At 41.7% G+C, this 23523-nt stretch overlaps 2 protein-coding genes across 14 annotated transcripts in view; one reads left to right on the plus strand and one right to left on the minus strand.

The window, feature by feature from the left end:
* Positions 1–1017: 1017 nt before the first annotated feature.
* Positions 1018–16270, minus strand: slc43a3a (solute carrier family 43 member 3a). The gene is made up of 12 exons (XM_015971882.3): positions 15590–16270; positions 10824–10953; positions 9758–9804; positions 9560–9636; positions 9384–9476; positions 7172–7311; positions 6961–7103; positions 4899–5042; positions 3227–3334; positions 2967–3153; positions 1407–1530; positions 1018–1298 (listed from the first exon to the last, which is right to left on the minus strand). The coding sequence occupies exons 1-12, from the start codon at positions 15777–15779 to the stop codon at positions 1164–1166; spliced, it is 1518 nt and encodes a 505-aa protein (XP_015827368.3). The 5' UTR covers positions 15780–16270; the 3' UTR covers positions 1018–1163.
* Positions 16271–17610: 1340 nt separating this feature from the next.
* Positions 17611–23523, plus strand: part of ctnnd1 (catenin (cadherin-associated protein), delta 1) — a 55542-nt gene continuing 49629 nt past the window's right edge. For 7 of the 13 annotated variants that reach the window (XM_054743901.2, XM_054743903.2, XM_015971930.3 and 4 more), the window contains exon 1: positions 17611–18569. The gene's annotated coding sequence lies outside the window, so the exon portion shown is untranslated. The other 6 variants (XM_070552075.1, XM_015971913.3, XM_015971950.3 and 3 more) reach the window with 6 other exon arrangements.

Below are 23523 nucleotides of genomic sequence, written 5' to 3' on the forward strand. Positions count from 1 at the left end.
GAGGGGTTGAGTCTAGTGAATAAACTGTAAAGACGTGTAAATTGAATTTTCAGGGTGATGAATGTTTATATTTGGTGATAATTGTGGTGCTTCTGACACCAGAATTAACTTGGGTCATCCTTTAGATAACTATTCAGAAAAATCTTTATACAGGGTATCTGCGGATCCTTAAAAAGTCTTAAATTTGCTTTTCCAAATTTAAGGCCTTAAAAATCCTTAAAAATGACAAATAATCCTTAAAGACAGTTTCCAAAGGTCTTAAATGACCAAAGACCCAATAAACAAGATTCTTTCATTTCTATAAAAATTTCGTGAATTTCTAGTTAGTGTTCAGCTTTTTTTTTTTTTTTTTTTTTTGTGTACGATGTTGGCGTAAGCGGAACCGTACACATTCAGTTGGCTGTGAAAGGGGGCTATTTTTATATGAGCACATTAGCTGGTTAAGCTAGCGGCAGCTTGCGCCATGGGGAAGTGCAAGTTTAATGGTAACTGGATGGTTAATCCCACGTTCGCGACGTGGTTAGCACCGGTTCCAGGCAATAGCTGGAAATTATAGCTTAAATTTAATTTTAAACAGCTTAAATTTGGTCAAAGTGGCCTTAAAAAAGGTCTTAAAAAGTCTTAAATTCGGCTCCCATAAACCTGCAGATACCCTGTGATAATGATAAATGACCCGCACTTGTATAGCACCTCTCAGAGTAAGGACTCAAAGCGCTTTACACTACAGTGCATCATTCATCCATTCACACACACATTCACACACTGGTGGTGATGAGCTACGATGTAGCCACAGCTGCCCTGGGGCGCACAGACAGAGGCGAGGCTGCCGAGCACTGGCGCCACCGGTCTCCGACCACCACCAGCAGGCAAGGTGGGTTAAGTGTCTTGCCCAAGGACACAACAGCAGAATTCTCTGTCCGGAGCCGGAATCAAACCTGCAACCTTCCCATTACTGGACAACCCGCTCAACCTGTTAAGCTACTGCTGCCCCAGTCTTTGTCTTTAATTATTAAAACGTTAAAAAAATGCATTCTTCTTTATTTAGACATTAAAATCATTAGAAAAGACACCAATTCTCTTATCAAAATAGACAAATTATTTCCATTTCCTGTGTGCAGGAACAAAATTGTACCAAAAATATCTACATCCTGGAGATTCTTCCTCTACAGTTTGGCTTCGCTGGAGTCTGAGTCGTCAGCTTTATTCTTCCTGCTTTGTGCTCGTCTCTTGCTGTGGATGAAGATGTGAAGAGGATGGATAAACACCACAAGAGTGAGGAGGGTGAGAGCGATGTCCACCTGGAGCGGAAGACAGTTCTCGTGATGTTACGCAGTCTCAACAGGATCCTTTAGGTTTGCTTCAGTTATAACATACAGCCTTTTGGTAACAAAGATGGAGCTTCTTACATGAAACGGATCTCCATGCAGAGGTCCTTTGATGAGGGCGAATAGCGGATACTGAAGGAGGGAAAGGATAGCAGACAGTGACATCACCAGGCCATACAGCTTCCCAAAGTGGGAGCTTGGAAAACTGCAAGATGAAAAAAAAGATAGTGATGGGTATTTTTCAAGCTCCACTGGACCACAACATGAATAAACATTTTTTTTCTTCAGGAAAACGTTGTTAGGGAAGCAATGCGCTTATTTTCTCTAATTATAAAATGGAACTATCCATTTTGTTTTCCACTGCTGACAAAGGCATTGCCAGGCCAGAGATTCCTGGGTCTGCCCAATACCCAATACCTGGAAAATCTCCAACGTGGGAAACCTAATCAGTTGCCTGAATCATTTTAACGGACTCCCTTCGATGAGGCGGAGCAGATGGCGGAGCTCTACGGCCACTATGGAGGAAGCTGACATCAGCGATTTGGATCCATGGTTTCATTTTTATGTTGTGATTTAAATCTTGGGACCATAGATCTGAGTAGAGGATTCCTCCTTTTTCCAAAGGCGTCTTAGGCCTTTGCTACGAATCACCAAGTAAGTAAGTAAAGCTTTATTTATATAGCAACTTTCTAGACACGGGTCTGTCTACAAGGTGCTGTAAAAAGACATTGTCATCATCTTCCTCCGCTTATCCGTGTCTGGGTTGCGGGGGCAGCATCCCAACTAGGGAGCTCTAGACCGTCCTCTCCCCGGCCACCTCCACCAGCTCCTCCGGCAGGACCCCAAGGCGTTCCCGGACCAGATTGGAGATGTAACCTCTCCAACGTGTCCTGGGTCGACCCGGGGGCCCCCTGCTGGCAGGACATGCCCGAAACACCTCCCCAGGGAGGCATCCTGACCAGAAGCCCAAACCACCTCAACTGACTCCTTTCGATCCGGAGGAGCAGCGGTTCTACTCCGAGTCCCTCCCGAATGTCCGAGCTCCTCACCCTATCTCTAAGGCTGAGCCCGGCCACCCTACGGAGGAAACTCATTTCGGCCGCTTGTATCCGCGATCTTGTTCTTTCGGTCATTACCCAAAGCTCATGACCATAGGTGAGGATTGGGACGTAGTAAAAATACATCACAATAAAAACAGACAAGGAAATAAAAACCATTATTGATAATACAAAATTAGTTGTTTTGAAAAGCTCAACGGAGTCAGCCAACTTCAGGGAAGAGGGAAGGGTGCTCCAAAGAGGCTTGTCGGCCTCTGGTTTTCATCGTTGTTCTGGTAAACACCAACAATCCTTGGTCACTTGACCTCAATGGTCTAATGGGAATGCCACCGGAAATTTGTAATGAACCTTGATCAAAATGGGAGTCAATGGAGGCACCAACAGAACCACATCATGAGTTCCTGGGCTTTTTCAACCAGACACCATCTTTTCCATTACTACACCTTGAGATCCTTCCTTGAACACCTCAAACAGGATCAACAGGCAGCCCTGGAGGAGTCCAACCCTCAGGAACAAACTAGACTTAGACCAAACCAATAAATCACTTCCAAAACCAGTTATTATTTATTTAGAATCCACTTACGTGATGCTTATGAAAGCTGCGTTTCCTCCATAGAGGAAGGAGCGATTGAGAACTTGTAGGATGAAGGTGAGGTACTGCAGAGGGAGGATAGGAATGGAGGCACACACAGAGAAGAGGAGGCACTGAAGCGACGTCAGGAACAGAGACAGACAGGACGAGCGCAGGTCTGCATCCTGTTCAGTTTCTCCTACAGTGGGAGGAATCAAGGAGTCAGGAAAACTGAAGTAGTTTCACTAAACAACTCTAACGTCTATTTTTACCGAGGCTTCGAGGTTTTCCTTTGTGTCGGTCCAATATGAGCCCATTCCAGGGGGCACAGAGGACTCCACACAGCTGGGTCATTGCAAAAGCATTGGTGTACCGACTCACTGACGAGAGGAACAAACAGTTATTAAAAGTAGGAGATGTTTTTCTGGAGCATTTTTGCCATTTTTCTTGAAACTCTCTTTACACACTGATGGCAACCACTACATGAAAGGTTTCGTCTCAAAAGAACTAATTGTAATCACCTCTGAAACGTGCAATCCTGGAAAAACCTCATCTGACCATTGTGAATGTCCTGTTCTAAATGAGTGGATCATGATTCACTACCTAACCCTAACCCACACACACCCAGTGCAAATACCCCTCTGTGTGTATGAATTGTGCACTCTCAGCTCAAAGCGGTTAAACTGGAACAGAAACCTCATGCTGGGGTGGGTGATATAGCCTAAAATCTATATTGCGATATAATTTGAAAAATGTGCGGTAACGGTATACATTGCGAAATATGACTTTCTTTTGTATATATGTCTGTTTGGCTGAAGTGTTTGCAGCTCAGTACCTCGTAACGTGGATCGAGTGTCTTAATCGTGTCCCGAAAGCCGCTTTTCTCCATGTAAGAAACGGCACCATGCCCTTACACAGGTACGTGGTAATGGCATTTGTAATATCAATCCACCGTTGATTATTTCTCTCATACTGTGTGCCTTTAGCAAATGCTTGTAAAATATCCGTCTGCTGGTGTGTAAGACCACCTTTTTTCTTACCGCTCGACTGACTGGGCGTTTGTTGAGGATGTAGTTTTTGGCTTTCTTCGTATTCCACAACGTGCTTTGTTTTGAGGTGGTAAAACAAATTAGATGTATTCCCTCTATTCACTAATACTTTCTTCCAGCATACTTTGCAGATTATATTGTTCGACTCCTTAAAGCCAAACCAAGTCCAAATGACCAATGTTGCACTGGTCTTCTTTACGAGAACCTCCTCCTCCTCCACCACAGGCTTCATGCTTTCAGCCTCAACAGACGCAGCTTGATGACATCATCAACATGCACTACTGCGATAGGCCGATGTAGTCAAAATCTCTACCGTTGGCCAAATTAATATAATTTCTACCGTATACCGTTTATACCGCACACCCCTACCTCGTGCCACAAACAAATTATTCCATTCTGCTTGTTTGCAAATTTAACTGAAGGAGTTGTTTCACGTTGGGAAACTTTTAGGTGACGGACCTGTTGTCTGTGACCGCAGCCTGTTGTCTGTCAGCTGGTAGATCAATGTGCGTGTGTGGTTTATTCAGAAGCTGTCATGACAGCGTTTTGACCTGTTGTTCGTGGAGTTTTCCCAGATTGTCAGTGGTGCTGAGATGCTGAGACTTTGAAGTTAAAAACAAACCAAGAAATAAAAAAAAAACTGGCTTGTTTTTCACCGTGAAAAGGCCACACTCTATCAGCTAGCATATGTGGTTACATTGATGCGTTACGTTAGGAGTTAAGGCATAAAAGGTAAGGTAGCCTTATGTTTTTGTGATTGTCAGAATCAGTTATGACCATCAGATTCTGTGATTGAGCTATTGATTTTTCTAAGCGTAGCTCGTTTGAATGGCTTATCGATCGCCGTACCTTTGATAGGAAAGAGAAGGAAGAGGAGAACACCAGAACATGTTACCTAAGCTGGGGTCGTTCCGGGCCAGTCGACTGAGCGTAGAGTTGAGTGTTCCGATGAAGAGGTAGTGTCTCAGCTGCATTATGGACAACCACAGGAGATGCCACAAGAAGAACCAGGACCGGACACAGCTCCGGAAACTCCTCTCTGCACACAGAAACGGATCAACAGAGAGGACTAAAGTCGTTTTCTTCTGAACTCCCTTCAGATAAAGGAACATCCGTTATGTTATGCTTTTATTAGACGGTATAGAAGATTAAATATGAGAAAATATTTAGGAAAACTGTTTTTTTTTTTGTGGGAATATTTTGAATGATGCAAAACAGGAAAATTAAACCTTGGTTTGGTGGGGATTTTTGTTATATCACATGTGTAGCGTTATGAATCTTATAATGGTCTGCCCTTAACAGCTGCCCCTTCACACAGTAACATCACCAAGGTCGGACGCTTGGTTCAGTATGTTTACATTCCAGGAGAAGAGAGAAGAAGAGAAGAAGAGCGCTTTTCATTGATTAATCAAAGTACTTTATTTGTGATAAGCTAATCAAAGCATATGTTGATCATTAATAATCAGGTGAATGATCTGTGAAATAAAGATGTCATGAGTTATGTGTTTAAATGAATAAACAGGACTGCACCAGACAGACTGATCTACATTCCCATGGAAACGCATGACACATTATTCTCAACCAATCAGAACTTTCGTCTGTGGTAGGGCAGAATCTGGGTTGTTTAATGAAAGTCGTCCAATCCGGTTTACTTAGATTTATAAACAACTGGGAGATATAAAAGAAGGCAACGCCATTTTGTATTCAGTTCCACGTTAACATCAGCTCTGTTCGATCCGAGCTCCAAAGGAGTTACATCATACTCTCAGCATTGTTTTCAACCAGCTCTCAATCCATCACCGCCAAAAGAGAAGTACAGGCTGGCCAGCTGTACTTCCTATTTTAAACTGAGAACTGTCAAGCTGGAGATTTCCGTCGTTTGAATCAACGAGACGACGTTCCTTCAAAATAAGAGTGAACTTGCTGACGCCTGCCGACTACTACCGGAGCTATCCTCAGACGGGCTTTGTAGTGCTGCGACCGCTGTTTCACCAGCTCCAGTACAACCGAGGTCTTAGGACCTGGCATTTCCTGATCTACACGGGAGACTCCATATACGGTACGTGGTCACGGCACAAAATGGCGGCTCATGTCATCAGCTTCTGAAGCCTCGTGGTAGCTGTAGTCATAACAACCAGATTCGCTACTCAGCCTAGAGATTCTGAACAACACACACAGTTAGGAGTAGGGTCTCCTAGACATCAAAATAAAGTTATTTTTAACAATTAGACAATGAAATAAAAGTAATAAATATCAGTCAAGTTAGGTAAATGCTAGTCTCCTTAAAGAACAGCAGGTGTGAAAATGTTACAAGAAGGAAGGCCCGAGGAGGCTAAATTGTAAAGATGATTCTTGTGTTAGCTCGACCTACACCCCCCCCCACCCCCCACCCCCCGGCCTTCGGATTGGTGGACTTCAGCCTGGCGAGGCCATCAATTGGCGGAGTCAATGTGCTCTTTGCTTCTCCCAAGATCTCCCTCCCACCTGTGACTATTCAGTAGATGAGCGCCGTAGATGGCAGCTCTCGCTGGGGGAAACAGGATCCCAGCCCCCCACCCCCCCACCCTCCTATTGGAGTCTCGTGTTATGTTGTGTTGTCTGAAGTCTGTTGCATATCTGTTGAGGTGTTTTTTTTTTTTTTTTTTGCAGAGCAAAGCTGCCCTCCTGCTGGAGGGTAACTCTGAAGTGCCTTTTTTCCTCCACCTGAACCAATCCTCATGTAACCCTCTGATCTCTATTAAGGTAGCGCGACTCAGGGTTGCGAATGACCACAGTCACCAATTCTTGTCATGTGTCTTGCCCATATATGTCTGATCTCAGAATTATGTGTACTGAAACTCTAATTTCCCTCTGGGATTAATAAAGTATTGATTGATTGATTGATTGATTGATTGATTGATTGATTGATTGATTGAGTGAGTGATTGTGTAATATTTTATCAGTTTCTCTTAAAATACCTTCTTGTGTTTTCTGAAGCTTTGCCTCATCCACTCGTGTGGAGTCGTCTTTCCCTCTGGAATCCTGTGAAAGTGTCACCGTGGTCTCCCTCATCCTCTCAATCTGCTCCACATTATAGGTGTTGGCCTTTCCACAATTCACCCTGAACACCAGAAAATCAATGTTTCATTATTAAAGACAGACTTAAAGGCTGGATATGAAGGCTCTCACCCGTATGTGTAGCTCTGAGGCAGAGGGTAGGGGATGTGGGTTCTGGGCATGAGCAGAAATGTCCTCGCCACATGGAAGATACTGCACAGGGACATGGCCAGGAAGGTTGGGCGAAGAGGGACCCCCTGTTCATGCAAAACCTGCAAATGATAAAAATAAACACAAAAGTATAAAACTTACATAAGTAACTACAGCTAAATATTTCCAATAAGTTTTCATTCCTGCACATCAGAAACACTAGATGCTGGTGTTCCCTTGAATAAATGGAATTTTCCAGGTTAAAGGTGCAATTTGTAAGACTGACGTCCTGAAGTCAGAGCTGTGCAGTGGCGCAGTGGTTAGAGCTGTTGCCTTGCAGCAAGAAGGTCCTGGGTTCGCTTCCCAGCCTGGGATCTTTCTGCATGGAGTTTGAATGTTCTCCCAGTGCATGCATGGGTACTCCGGCTTCCTCCCACACTTGAGTAAAGACATGACTGTTAGGTTAATTGGTCTGTCTAAATTGTGTGTGTGTGTGTGTGTGATTGTTTGTTCTGAGTGTCTCTGTGTTGCCCTGCTTTGAACTGGCTCTCTGTCTAGGGTGTACCCCGCCTGATTGCCCGTTGACTGTTGGAGATAGGCACCAGCCCCCCAAAGCGGGTTCAGACAGGATTGACATCCTGTGGTCAAAGGTAGGTACTGCAGTTCATTTTTAAGCAAAAAACATAACTTTCTCTCTCCTGTTCCATGAGTTTTGTGGTTGTTGCCAGTTTCAGATCAGTATCAGAGGATTCTAGTTAACAAGCAAAGACAAGTCACACACAGTAAGTTGATAAGTAGATAAATACACTGTCATATCTTGTGTTAGCAGTCTTGATTGTTTTACGGTAGGGAGCCTTTGCTACACTTATTATGGTAGCGTGTCTGGCATTTCAGGAAGTGATGTTAGCTCACTTGCTGATAGCTTGCTGTTATAATTCCTAACGACACAATAAAGGAAGTAAAAAGGCATGTGTGACATGATTCACTTCACACATAAATTTCACCATTAGCATTGTTAGCTCAGCGTTAGCCTCTGAAGCTTGGTTTATGCTTGACGCATTCACTTTCCGCGCGGTGATGCGGCTCGCGGATGGAACGCGCTTCACAACTCGCAGTGTTTATGGTTTGTGCGGCTCGTCTCTGGGGTGAGACAATATTCTCCCAGACTGTAGGGGGCAGCATGGAGCTCTACGGCAAGCATCCAACACTACACCATAGTAGAAGTAGAAATTACTGTTTACAACATGGCATTTCAGCATTTTTAACAGCGTTCTCGTCTTTTCCGACAGTGCGAGTTATTTCTCTCCAAGAATTATTAACAACATGTTGATCACGGTGATCTTTGAGAGCAGAATCATACAAATGTCTGTATTTACGAACCTCTGCCATACTAGTTCTTGCCAGTCCGCCATGTTTTTCCGCGTCCGTCCGCGTTGTTAGAAATTTTCCGAGGTGCGCGTTGCGGAAAGTTTGGGCCGTGCGGAGGCGCGGTGGAGGGGCGTGGTTGTTAAAATGACGCAAAATGATGCAACTTTTCCGCGTGGAGCCGTGTGGACCTCGCGGACGCGTCAAGCATAAACCAACCTTAAGCCTGCTTCACCTGATGTTAGAGTAAAACAAAAAAGCGCAGCAGCTTTTTAGGGGTGCAGGAAATTACTTCTGGGTCGCTCCTGCTTGGTTCTTTAAACAACTCTGGAGCTTTTATGCCAGTCTGTGTTGAATCACAAATGTCGGCACTGCTGTGTTGCAGATTCGGCAACCTCAAAAACTCACAGCATGTAAACAATAACTACGTCCCGCTTTCATTTAGTTCAAAAGGAGAAAAACTGACAACCCCCAGCTCGCGAAGAATGAAATCTGTTTATGAATGTAGCATGATTTAGAGATTAGACTGTTTTTTGATTATTTCACAGTAGAATTCTTACATATTGCACCTTTAAAATAAGATTAAATCCTTAGTAGAATAGTGTTTTGTTAAAGGATCTATCTGCGTGAACTTGACTTTACATTAAAAGATTTTTTTATTTGACACCGCAATAATTGTTTACAACAATGAAAGCAGCTAAAAGAAAAAATCAAACATCCAGTAAATAAAATTTCTCATTAAAGCCTGATTATTAATTTAACAATCGATATTATTACTTTGTGAAAACACATTGTTTGTGTTTTACTAGGATTTTTTATGGCATTTGACCTTAATGATGAGAAAAACAGCAGATGATGAATCAAATGCTCCGTTGTAGAGAGTGATGATGGTGGAGCGGTGAGCAGAAAACAGGTTTCCCACCTTCCAATAAACAAAAACATCATAAAATATTTCAGTGTTTGAGTTATTTTAAGAAACTAACGCAACCATGATGTAATATTCACCTGCATGTTGGTAAGTAGGAGCAGAATTCCTCCCACAGCGATGCAGGAAAGAGCCGGAAAAAGCATCAGAGCAAACGCTGCAGGGAAGTTTAAAAAACTTAAAACAAACTTCTAAATCAGGTCCAAAGTCAATTCATAAAGATCAAACCTTCTGAGTTTAATGTGTTAAAAGTTCATTTCTAAATGGACCAGACAGACCTGCATCCGAGAAGGCCACAAGAAGAGTTCCAGTTGTGTATAAACATCTGGAGAAAGAGAAAAAGCACATTTCAGAGGGATCTTCTTTTCGTTGTGTACCATAAATAAACACCCTCAGAGATTTTTAAACATTTGATCCAAGTAGGGATTTAAAAAATGTATTTTTTTAAGGTTCTTGTATTTCATGATCACACAGGTTTGTTCCTGGTTGAGATGACTAACTCATCAGAACCATCACAAAACAACTTCAAACCACTTCAGAGCTTTCAGACGGAGCAGTACCTGTCCTAAATGCAGGTCTACTGCCCCCTGGTGGAGGCTCTGCATGTATCAGAAGGTCAGTTTGTTGCTATTATATTATAATTTTATTAAAATAACAGATTTCAGATGTTATATTAAAACAAAACAATAAATAATCATGTTTTAAAACAAGATGTTTCAGTATTTTAGGTTTTAAAGGGATGTTTGATCTTTTAAAATCTGGCAAATTAGATGCGTCTCATTGAACTGAAGAACTGCCAAAGTCCCTCACCGATGAAAAGTGTTTTTATTTGCTAATGTTAATAAGCTACAATATTTATTTATTTTAATGGTAAAAATCTACAGATGCCACCCTGAACTGGCTAGACTCCAAAAGTCAATGCAGATAAAATAATCATGTCTGAGAATTTCATTCAAAATAATTGATTGTTTCTTTAAATAGTTTGCTAACAGAGGCAAAAACATCATCAACAGTCAGCCCTTTGTCCTCTTTCAGGGTCCTGGGAGGACATTTTGCTGTAAAATTGAACAAAAATGAAAACATGAAACAGATTTTGTTGTGAAAACGAGGCGTCGTCTGTTTGTGCAAGCCTCTCGTAGACCCGCCCTGTTTTCATCACTCTAATAATCATCGACTCCTCCTTTCATCAGAACAGCTGAACTCACCTTATTTACATACTACACCGTTTTATATTTCAGTTTAAAACCAAGATTTTTTTTGACAGGCCAAAAGTTTGGAGTGTTTTTTTAGGTGGGTGTCGCCCAGACGCTCAAAGGCGGGAAGAAAAAACTGACATCAACTCACATTCCCAGCATCCTGGTCGCCATGGTGCCGAACCGATCAAACAGGAAGCCGTTGACGAGATTCAGGAAGTTGTTGAGGAACGAGGCGATCGTAAAGACCAGAGAGAACTGCTCATCCTGACTTGGACAGTCTGAGTTAAATAAAAACAAAATCATGGATGAGCATGGATCGGCAAAAACAAACAGACAACAAAATGTTTTATTTTTTTTATTGGATCATTTTTCCAGTTTTGCAGCAAATGTTCATTTAGTCAAAGTTTTATCAAAGTTTTTCTGTTGAATCTCCTTTTTTCTGTGTGTATGCATCTGAGATTCCAGATTTTATCGTATATTTTCTCATTATTCTACTAATATGGCTCATCAACACCATGGTGTGAATGGGTGAATGACTGATTGTGTCGTAAAGTGCCTTGGGGGGTTCGTGGACTCTACAAGGCACTACACTCGCCTAAAGGATTATTAGGAACACCTGTTCAACTTCTCCCTAATGCAATTATCTAATCAACCAATCACATGGCAGTTGCTTCAGTGCATCTAGGGGTGTGGTCCTGGTCAACACCATCTCCTGAACTCCACACTGAAGGTCAGAATGGGAAAGAAAGGTGATTTAAGCAGTTTTGAGCGTGGCATGGTTGTTGGTGCCAGACGGGCCGGTCTGAGTATTTCACAACCTGCTCAGTTACTGGGATTTTCACCCACAACCATTTCTAGGGTTTACAAAGAATGGTGTGAAAAGGGAAAAGCATCGAGTATGCGGCAGTCCTGTGGGTGAAAATGCCTTGTTGATGCTAGAGGTCAGAGGAGAATGGGCCGACTGATTCAAGCTGATAGAAGAGCCTAACCCTAACCCGCGTTACAATCGAGGAACGCAGCAAAGCATTTGTGGAGCCACAACATGCACAACCTTGAGGCGGATGGGCTACAGCAGCAGAAGAGCCCACCGGGTACCACTCATCTCCACTACAAATAGGAAAAAGAGGCTACAGTTTGCACGAGCTCACCAAAACTGGACAGTTGAAGACTAAAAAATGTTGCCTGGTCTGATGAGTCTCCATTTCTGTTGAGACATTCAGATGGTAGAGTCAGAATTTGGCGTAAACAGAATGAGAACATGGATCCATCATGCCTTGTTACCACTGTGCAGGCTGGTGGTGGTGGTGTCATGGTGTGGAGGATATTTTCTTTGCACACTTTAGGCCCCTTAGTGCCAACTGGGCATGGTTTAAATGCCACGGGCTACCTGAGCATCGTTTCTGACCATGTCCATCCCTTCATGACCACCATGTACCCATCCTCTGATGGCTACTTCCAGCAGGATAATGCACCTTGCCATAAAGCTCCAATCATTTCAAACTGGTTTCTTGAACATGACGATGAGTTCACCGTACTACAACGGCCCCCACAGTCACCAGATCTCAACCCGATAGAGCATCTTTGGGATGTGGTGGAACGGGAGCTTCGTGCCCTGGATGTGCATCCCACACATCTCCATAAACTGCAAGATCCTGTCCTGTCAGTATGGGCCAACATTTCTAAAGAATCTTTGGTGTGTTCTTGCTGTGTTTAGCTTCAAATTCCATCTTTCAAATCAAATCAAATCAAAGATACTTTATTAATCCCAGAGGGAAATTAGAGTTTCAGTACACACAATTCAGAGATCATATATACATGGGCAAGACACATGACATGAACTGGTGACTGTGGTCATTCGCAACCCCAGAGTTGCGCTACCTTGATAGAGATAACAGGGTTACATGAGGATTGGTTCAGGTGGAGGGGAAAAAGGCACTTCAGAGTTACCCTCCACCAGGAGGACAGCTTTGCTCTGCAAAAAAACACCTCAGACAGAAATGCAACAGACTTCAGGCAACACAACATAAGTGTCCACTAGGTGGGGTGGTGGGTTGGGACTATCCCTACTTCAGTTCCTGCAGCCACGATAGAAGCAGCGCAGTTCTTTTTAAAACACAGAAAAGGTTTAATTACCTGCAACGTTTCGTTTGCGGCTGCAAACTTCCTCAGGCTGACGCCGATGGTGGCGTCACTTCCTTCTCCGTTTATCCGCGGGCAGCAGAGGACGTTGTCTCCCCTCTGCTGCCCGTTCTCCCCTCTCCGACGATGCAGTCCCATACACGATCCAACGAGTAAACTCCATGGTCTCTGTTCATGGTCCCAGATCCACGTCTCCTTATCACGACAGCTTCCTTTATCTATCTTTTGTATTATTGTTGTTCAGTGTTTATGATCCTTGTGTTGTCCCAGTCCATTACACGGTTTTCTCTTGTGCAGTGATCTGTTACGGCTGACTTCTTTATTGTGCTTTCTGCTTCTTGTTTTGCTGCTCTTGTGTGTTTTCAACTTGTTTCTTTCTCACACTCCTTTCTATGTTCTGTTGTTCGTGTGTTGAGTTGGCGTCCGGTTGCTCCTACGTATGTTTTATTGCAGAGTTTGCATGGGACTTCGTAAATGACTCCACATTTACGTCCAGCAGGTATCTTGTCTTTTGGGTGCACTAGTCTGTTTCTAACTGTTGTGTATGGTTTTGTTGGTGTGTTTATGTTGTGTTTTTTCATTGTTGCTCTTATTTTTTCTGTTATGCCTTTGATGTATGGTAGGGTTATCACTGGTTTTGGTTCTTGTCTTTCTGGGTTTCTGGTTCTTTGCTTTGGTTGTTTTTTCTTTCTGTTGTTTGTTGTTTTCCTTTGTTTATCGCCCATGTCGGGTATCCGCAGGTCTTTAAAGCGTGCTGTATGTGTTTGTCCTCTTGTTTACGGTCTCTTTCTTCTGTTATCGTGTTTGCTCGGTGATATAATGTTCTGATTACTGACATTTTATGTATGGTAACACCCTACCATACATCAAAGGCATAACAGAAAAAACAAGAGCAACAATGAGAAAACACAACATAAACACACCAACAAAACCATACACAACAGTTAGAAACAGACTAGTGCACCCAAAAGACAAGATACCAGCTGGACTTAAACGTGGAGTCGTTTACGAAATCCCATGCAAACTCTGCAATAAAACATACATAGGAGAAACCGGACGCCAACTCAACACACGAAAAATAGAACATAGAAAGGAGTGTGAGAAAGAGGCGAATCGAAAACACACAAGAGCAGCAAAAGAAGAAGCAGAAAGCACAATAAAGAAGTCAGCCGTAACAGATCACTGCACAAGAGAAAACCATGTAATGGACTGGGACAACACAAGGATCGTAAACACCGAACAACAGAAATACAAAAGATGGATAAAAGAAGCTATCGAGATAAGGAGACGTGGATGTGGGACCATGAACAGAGACCATGGAGTTTACTCGTTGGACTGCGCATGGGACTGCATCGTCAGAGAGGGGAGAGCGGGCAGCAGAGGGCAACAACGTCCTCTGCTGCCTGCGGATAAACCTGATGATGTTTGCAGCCGCAAACGAAACGTTGCAGGTAAATAAAACCTTTTCTGTGTTTTAAAAAGAACTGAAAGATGGAATTTCTAAAGGATGCTTTCAGCACCTTGTTGAATCAACGCCGCGTAGAATTAAGGCAGTTCTGAAGGTGAAAGGGGGTCAATCACCGTATTAGTTTGGTGCTCCTGATAATCCTTTAGGTGAGTGTATATAATAATAATAATAATAATACATTTTATTTAAAAGCGCCTTTCAGGACACCCAAGGTCACTTGACAGAAAACACTTAATAAAATACAATAAAACAGTAATAAAACCCAAACAAGAAAAACAAAAACAAAGAGAGAAACAGCTCAATAAAATCAGAGGTCATAGGCAGATTTAAACATGTGTGTTTTGAGTTTTGTTTTGAAATGGGTGAAACTGTCAATGTTCCTGATGTCTGGGGGAAGTGAGTTCCAGAGACGGGGAGCAGAGCGGCTGAAAGCTCTGCTCCCCATGGTAGCGAGACGGGCAGAAGGAACCGCAAGATGGATGGAAGAAGAAGATCTGAGTGAACGGGATGGGGTGTGAATACTTATAAGGTCTGAGATATATGGAGGAGAGAGGTTGTGGATTGCTTTGAAGGTTTGGAGGAGAATTTTGAAGATGGACCTAAATTTAACTGGGAGCCAGTGAAGCTGTTGGAGAACCGGGGTGATGTGGTGAAAGGAAGGGGTTCTGGTGATAATACGGGCTGCAGAATTCTGGACCAGTTGCAGTTTATGAAGGAGTTTGTTGGGGAGACCATAAAGAAGTGAATATCTAGCTATATCAAGCTGTGCCGCTAATAGCTATATCAAGTACAGGCCATCATTTATAAGAGTTGTGTTGACAGCAAGTTGATCTGAGGGGCCCAGTGTGTGTCTGTTAAACTGACTGCTCCACCACGCAGATCTTTGGTCTGCATGGTGGAGCAGTCAGTGGCACTGTTGCCTCATAACAAGAAGGTGGTGGGTTTAAATCCCGACCGCAGCTTTGCAGCTAGAGTTGGCGCGTTTGCATGCATGAGTGAGTTTTCTCCAAGGATCAAAAGCATGAATTTTAGGCTGTCCCTGTGATGGTCTGGAGACCTGTCCAGGGTGTCCTGGAGACTGTTGGAGCCCCTGCCACTGCTGAGGAGCAGGGGGTTAGGATGGTGACGAAAGACTGTTTAGAAGACACTTTAAAGAAATCAGTCAATCTTCGTAGACCGAAGACATAAAGCATCAAAGCTCTTGGATCTGATGTGAATTATGAATCAGCAACAGGAACAGGATGTGGGTCAAAGGTCAGTGGAAGTCTGTGGTCCTGAGCATCAGGGTCCACCTGAAGGAAGCTCACCTGTCTCCATCAGGGAGATGTTGCTGTTTGGGTCGTGGGCACACATCTCGCTGAAGTATCCGTCTTCCTTCAGCACAAACACCAGCGAGGCGTAACCAAAAACCACTCCAGCGAAGAGCAGACACTCCAGCATCCCGGAGACCAGAGTCAGCCGGTAGAGCAGCCTGGTGTTGACCTCGCAGCCCTTCATGGTTCCAACTAAACCTCCGGATCACCTGGACCCTTCTGCACAGGAAGCTGCTCAGCCCTTCCGCACATCTACACTCTTACAGGTAATAAAAACCAACGTCCAACAAATAATCGTGTTTCTTTTCCTCCTGGTGAGAAAACAAAACAAGCAAACCTCCGGTTTCGGACACAGAAACAAACGTTCCACTGATCTGAGCCGACGGAGGTTTAGATTCCCGCTCACGTTCAAAAATAAATCCTCTCATTTTTGTTCTGAATTTACATATTTAGTTTAACGGAAGCAACATTTGGTCAAAAAACAGCTGAAATAAACAGATTTTCATCAGTTTCAACTTCTGACATCAAAATATAACAGCAGATTTATTTCTTCACATTATTTAAGACCTCGTTTTTGTTCAGTTAGGATCCTTTAATTAAAGATCCTAAAAATTCACCCGATCCAACAACCCATGTTAGATAATTAAATAGTTGGAACTAAAAGGAGTCAAAAATGACAAAGTAAATAAAGATGACAAGAAATTTACCTCCGTCCTCCAGCTCTGGAGAGTTTATCTCGTAAATTTTGCTGCAGGCTGCTGGAGTTTCTCTTTCAACGTGCTTCTTATCTTTCTGGTAACACACACACACACACACCAGACAGACAGACGACGACGGTTAACGACAGGAGGCTCTCACTCTAATCCAGATTAGTTGAGCTAATCTACACGCGTGGCTGGTACGACTTTAGAAACTGGCTGTTGGGTTTAAACATATGGAAATTTTATTCAATGCAAATCCAGCTGGAGAACCCAAAGTGGCGTTTGTGTAAAGAAACTCACGGAGTCAGTCACAGTTCCTCTCAAGCAGCGTTCTGCTTCACTTGGAATAAAGGAAACCTTTATTTCAACATACTTTGTGATGATTTCCAGGTGAGCACATGAGCGATGTCCCTGTTAAAATACATGAACACCTCACCTACGTGCACAAAGAATGCACACCCACTGAAAATCTTTTAAAATTGTCTTATAAATAATTAAAAATCAGATTTAGGTCATAAACATCTCAAAGATCAGAATCTATGTTCCATAGCAATAGAGACTCAACACATTTATCTGTATTATAAATGATTTTTATGGTTTAGGTTTGTGAAAAATGTGTCTAACCTTTATGCATTAATAGAAAAATATTTGTTTTTTAAAATGTCATATGATGATCATAATGAGGCTTATTTATCAAACGTTCTGCTCTTTTGGTTGTTTTAAAACCAATTATTTCTTGTTTCCTGTTGTTTTATCCCACACAATAAGATGAGTAAGGAAGAATTAAAGAACAACAAATTTAATGTGTGTTTTTAGTCTGTGTTAATTTATTATCAATCATCAGAACAAGGCATTTGGCCTCCTAAACTCCAAATAGCCCCCTAATTTACACACACGTTCGCCCACATGATTCAAGGCTAAACTATTTAATGTATTTAATCTATTGTTTCACTTTAAATGATAAAAAAAGTATATTTAATAGTGGCGTTTCTCAACTGGACAGCCACAGCTCCTTAAAAAGTAAAAGTAAAAATATTCTTGATTTAATTCATAAATGTTTCTTTTAGTTTAAAAGGTGAACTTCAGCTGCTTAGCCACTAGATGGCAGCATCAAAACTACACAAATGTGTTACCAGGGTGTGAAATAAGGCGTCAGAGCAACTGAACTGTAGCAAAGAAACTGTATGAAACTTCATATAGTTATTATCAAAGTAAATGAAAATATAAATTAGTATTTTAATAACCGGTGTTTTAGACACATGTAGGATATACTTCTTTGGTAATTATTAATTCTTAAAACATTTGTTAGACCAATGATCCACTTAAAAATCTTTCCATAACAAACTATTTTTGATTGGAAGACAAAATTGATGAGATGCTGGTTTTAACATTCCTAATTAAACATTTGTGTATTATTTTGAATATTTTTTTTATAAAACCTAAAATCCAACAGCCTCCTACAAAATAAAACATGAACTATAGGTCATCTACAGAGTTTAGTTCAACATGTGATTTATTATTATTATCATCATTGTTGTTGTTGTTTCTGTGTTTTTTTCGTGTTGTTAACGTTTTTACGCAGCATGATGTTTAAAGAGCAAGTCACCCCCAAATCAACTATTTTTGCTGATAAACTATATAAATGTGTGTCTAATTGGGCTGCAGACACGTGTAGTCAAGGATTTAGCGCTTTAGTGCTTCTTAGTTAAAATTTAAATATTCTGCCCAAAACTGTCAGTGTTGCGCCGTTGTCAGGTAAAAACTCTGCACTGCATTTGAATTTAAATCTGCCACCACTATTGGCTAAGAGGTTTGCTATGATGTAAACTGGTACATTATGATGTCACAATGCCGTTGTGAGCCTGTGTGTGTGTGTGTATTTGTTAGCGGCTCCGCCCTCTCGTTCTGCTGCCTTTTTTAAACATGAAGAGGGAGTGAAGTAAGTTTCTTGTAGGGGGTAACTTGCTCTTTAATAACAAACAATAATAACAAAAAAAATGTGTCTCAGACAGAATATATTCAGTGTTCCAGTTTATGCTGTGAAAATGTCGCCGTTTCTGTCCCCTTCTGAGCTGAATCGGACGCATTTCAGCGCATTTATGCTGTAAAGTGTGATAACTGAACGAGAATCCGGGTTTGGCCCTTGGGGGTGTCTATCTCTTGATTCCTCCCGTCCTGCGTTGGCCCCCTCCTCTTCCTCCCCCAGCGGAGAGGAAGAGCGCAGACGAGCGAACAACAAACCCGAGCCACGGAGGGATCGGGAGCAGCAGAAGGTGGGTGTTTTCTCCTCCTCCGTGCTTCATTGTGCCTCCTCGCGGTGCTCCAGTTCGCTCGGCTCTAACTTCGACGACACCGAGGTGTTTTTCTTGTCTTATCCCGACTCTTCGTTCAAGTCTTGCTGCTCGAGCTCGTGGGATTGTGCCGCCGCCGCAGCGGCAGCAGAAGTCGGCTAGGCCTGAAGCCGTAAACACCTATGGACTTTAAAAACCCGACCTAACTGTCAGCGGAATCGGTAAAGGCTTCTCCTCTGGTTTCTGCGAGTTTTGGCGGAAGGAGAAATAAGCTGCGGTTTTCATTCAGGAGACTCGAGGTTGTTGTAACCGCGGTTAGCACAAGCTAGCTCCGCTAACATATGATGTCTCCTCGATTGGTTGATGAGTAACTTGTGGAAACTTTTATTAAAGGCGTCAAAGTGGCGGAAATAAAAACGGATGCGCGTCTAAAAATAAAGTAGCTGTTTAGACCAAACAGTTGGGTGTTGTGCTCGCGAGACGGCTGTGTCTTCTAGGTGTTTAGATGAAATTGGGTCGTAAATAATTGCTACATTCGAACACTTCACCTAGCTTTTCTGCCAGGTTTCTTTCTCGTGGCAAGGTCTACTGGGGACAGGTGAGGGAATACGGAAGTCCCCGGATCATTACCGCAACCGCAAAGCTTGGGTCAAAGTCCAGTTTCCGTTATCTAATACGCCCGAAACCGCCCACTCTCTGGGGACGGTGATACCTGCGCGGATCTTCCAGGTAACCATTTTTTTAATCGTGGCAGATTTGACATTTTGGACGATTTTGTTTGAAGTTTAGTGTGAAATCTCAGCAGGTGTGTTTTGATTTAGTCTGCCAGGTTGCGCAGGTAGGCAGCACAAAAGCCAGAACCAGTTGTGTGGCTCTGGACCTGTGGGGTGTGGTTCAAGCACAAGTGTTGCTTCACTCTTCCGACCCTGGTGTGGAGAATTTCTTACAACAGACTCAGTCTGACCAGAGGCCGATTGATCTCAGGAAGGTAGCAGGTGTTGTATGGTATTGTGTTTCCCTGACAAAAGTTTTTCCATCTTTTGTCAAAGTTCTGATTAATTCTGTCTCCAAAACATCGATAAAATAAGATTTTGATCTTTTTAAACTACTATAGCAGGAAAAGGGCACCCTGATGGATAATTACTATTGATGGTTGCTTATTTGGTCTTCAGTTGGGAAACTGTACACTTCTTGAGGTTTTTGTTGTTTTGTGTCAGATGTTATACTTTAAATTAAACTCTGGTTGGAGATCTGGTCATAGGTAGAATAAAGCTGCTTCTGTAGTTTTAGTTTAATGTTAAAAACCCTCTGACATCAACCTGTCCTGAAAGTGTTTCCGTACCAAAATAATGCCCTAGTTGTTTTCTGATCATAGTAACGACATGCCTAGCATTTTTCTGTGTATACCTTGTGGTCATGTTTGCTCTGACCTGTTGAAACAGAGATGGGAGAGATTGTGGACAAGTTTGGACAGGGTAACAAAAATGTCCACTTTGTAAAACGAAAAGACAAGGACCAAAATAACAGAACATAAGTTTGATCTTTTTCCTTTTGCTTCAATCCTAGCAGTTTTTTTTCTGAAAGCAGTGAGTTGTTTTAAGCGGGGCTATCATTTGTGAGTCCCTGTAATGATGGGGTTCCTGAACACACCACGGGCGTGCCCCTTTTGAAATGCAGAGGCTGGAGTTTTCCTAGACTTGCTCCTCCTCCTCCTCTACATCTATATTTCCAGCAGTCACACCAGAGGGTTGTTTTGTTTGAAAGTTGAGTTTGTCAGTTAGTTCTCATGCGAGATGTGACGAGACACTCGGAGTGGAATCAGATCGATGATACTGAAGTAAAACTTCCCCTCGGTGCGTTTTCTGAGTGCTAGTAGTAAAGGTTGGCCGCCTGTTTGCAAGGAAGCCGTTAAACACACTTTTATTCTTAAGAAGCAGTTGCTGTATTGGCGGCTGACAAAGAAAACATGAATTTTTAGTCAGATTTTCACATGTCTGCAAGTAGTTGATGAAATTTTGTCATTTTTATCTTCAACGTGTCAAAATTAAAACATAGAAACTTGTGTATGTACGCCTAAACATGTAGTCTGACAAGTTTTGTTCATTTGAGGTTTCATTTCTGTCCATTGTAGCAACAGTTTTACTGTTAAACTCAACAACACGTCTTCTGTCGGTTGGTTTTTGTAGAGCGGATGAGTGGATCGGGTGATTTCTGCGTAGATGTTGAATTATTGATGCTCTACTTATGTGGCGAGCTAAATTGCTTTACGACAGGCAGGCTCGCTGTTTAAAGTGGTTTCTTCTCTGATTTTGTTCTAACACACCATCAAATTCTGCTTGTTGTTTGATTGTAATAAAGTACTAAGTCCTGAGGATTAAAATGAGGCATTTAATCAAATACTTTGCACCTGATATTTGGGTAACTTGATGAATTACTTTGGGTCTTAATGAGCATTTCATTACTTTCGAATATCATGTGATGACTGTCAGTGGGCTTGTGATGCATTCTTGTTCTGGAGCTTTCTAATGATTTACTAGGTGGTGGCTATCTGATTGGATAAGGGCTTGAGTTCCTGGAGCAAAGAGACATTCGTTATTTTATTGGTTTATTGGGACGGCTCAAGTTTGCATCTTTGAAATTCTTTTTTCTATGCCTTAAAATTAAAGGAGAGTTAATAAAGAATGGCATTTTTAAAGTGTTTTTATTTATTTCAGGTGTGATTAAGTAAAAAAAAAACATTGTATGGATTATTGTTGCATTCAGCTCCAACATGAAATAATACCATAGCTATTAGTAATGTAAGAAAATATCGATTTAGCAATATATCGCGATATATTTTCCTGCGATATTAAATCGATGTTCAAAAGCTGTGTATCGATCTTTTTTGGAAGAAATTACGTGCAAACATTTGTGTATTTTCTTTATTTTTGGTGCAAATCAAATGCCGTCCGCTAGTCAGCAGTAGTGTGCAGTGGAGTTTGTTTCCACCACTTAAATGTAAATCCCTCTATTATGGTTCAGATATCTCATGTTAATCATGTTAAGTATCAGTTTGGACCGTTTATTGAATTTTCCTACAAAATTTTCCTAAAAAAATCGCTAATATCGTCCCGACTGAATGTATCGCAATATATCGTGATATATCGTATCGTCTCCCCTGTATCGTGATGAGAATCTTATCGCCAGAATTTCACCAATACACATCCCTATTAGCTATACTACAGATAAATTATGTCTTAAAGGCCCAATGTGTGATATTTCATCTTATAAGTTATCAAATTTCTTGTATCACATTCTCAAATTTGTTTTTTTTTTATGATAATTCAAACAAGCATTTATTCTAAGCATTATTATTAGCTTTATATTTTAATATTTTAGACAAAAGAAGCAGACCGGTGCTCCATATGGCATGCGCCATCTTAAAATACAGTGACCTTTTAGGGACATACAACATATTAAGCTTCGCATTTGATGTTTGCGTTTTTAAATGATGTAACCTCAAAGAAACAGCAGGGGGCAGAAGTGCGCCTTGTAAGCATGCAGTCTGACAAAGTAACTAAGAAGAAGAAGAAACTAGCCACACCGTACTTCTAGCGATGGAGGATCACACATATTCTACAAGCAAACTTGAGAAACGGGATAGTTTGAAAGCACTTGAAAGCGCCGATCTTCTAGACTTTATTGCAGCTCTGCCTCTTCCTCTTGTGCGTGGAACGTTGCGGCTGGTTTGAGCAAATTCGGCTCCTTCATCTTGGGATGCTTGCCCTGCTTCTGTCGCATGTCTAACACCTCTGCCTCTCTGTGCGCTGGCACACGTCTGTCCTCTCCCTCTTCCTCTCCCTCTTCCTCGCCCTCTTCCTCTCCCTCGTCCTCTGTCTGTCTTCACTGATGAACCATCGGATGATATCTGACTCTGTTTACGGAGAGAAAACAATTACAGACTACACTACCTTGTATATTTCCAAAATGGCAAATAGAAATATAACATTTCTCAAATAAAATGAACAAAATATTGTCATTTTTTGTAGTCAGAAGTCATCACTAACTAGCTGCCGTTTGCTATTAGCAAACATAACTGACATTAAAAAGTTTTTCTTATTCAAAACCTATTTAGATTAAATTAATAAAATAAGTTAGATGAAAACAACTAACCTGTTCGCTGACTTGAAAGCTGGAATTAGATGATGACATGCTGCCGTTTACAGCAACACGATTTTGTATTGTATTTGTTATATTTGTTAATAAAGTTATAATGATTAAAAAAACCCTTTTTGATCCTCGGGGGCTCCAATAGCTGCAATACCGACTCTAAACTGCGTGGTGCTAAAGAGTCGGATCTTTTTACTATGATTTCTGTGAATTTCACACACGGGGCCTTTAATGGGACAAAAAATTAATTTAAACAATGGGCACGCTAACAAAGTATTCCTTTATTGGTCATTTTACTTTATTGCACAAATTTTTGCCACTTTGTTACAAAAACATGTAATTGCACCATATTATTTATTTTGAGTATTCAAATGATATTTGTTGCAAAAGCCACATTTTCTTCTTCCCTTTGTGTTTTAGCTTCTCAGCCGCTTTCATCTCAACCAGCTGTGGGCACCAACGGCAGAGGGAGCCTGTTGGATTGGGGAAAAAATACAATTTAGATAATCTAATAATTTATTGCAGTCCATAAAGTCCTTATTTGTTATTGTGCACATTTGCTACATGCTGTGCAGCCTTAACCCGAAGGTGCTTTACGTCAGATATTTGCACATATCTGAAGTTGTGAATTTTGGATGTTTTGAACTTGGTTCAGAATAGTTTCTGCTTTCCTTTGTGTGGTTCATGAGGAACTTTAAGCGGTGTTGGCTAAGTCAGCTCTCTAAAACTTTATTAAAAACCAGTTTAGAACATTAGTCGGAGCGAACAATGCATAAAACCTTTAGCT

Source organism: Nothobranchius furzeri, chromosome 6 (genome assembly GCF_043380555.1).
Source record: "Nothobranchius furzeri strain GRZ-AD chromosome 6, NfurGRZ-RIMD1, whole genome shotgun sequence".
Taxonomy (NCBI): domain Eukaryota; kingdom Metazoa; phylum Chordata; class Actinopteri; order Cyprinodontiformes; family Nothobranchiidae; genus Nothobranchius; species Nothobranchius furzeri.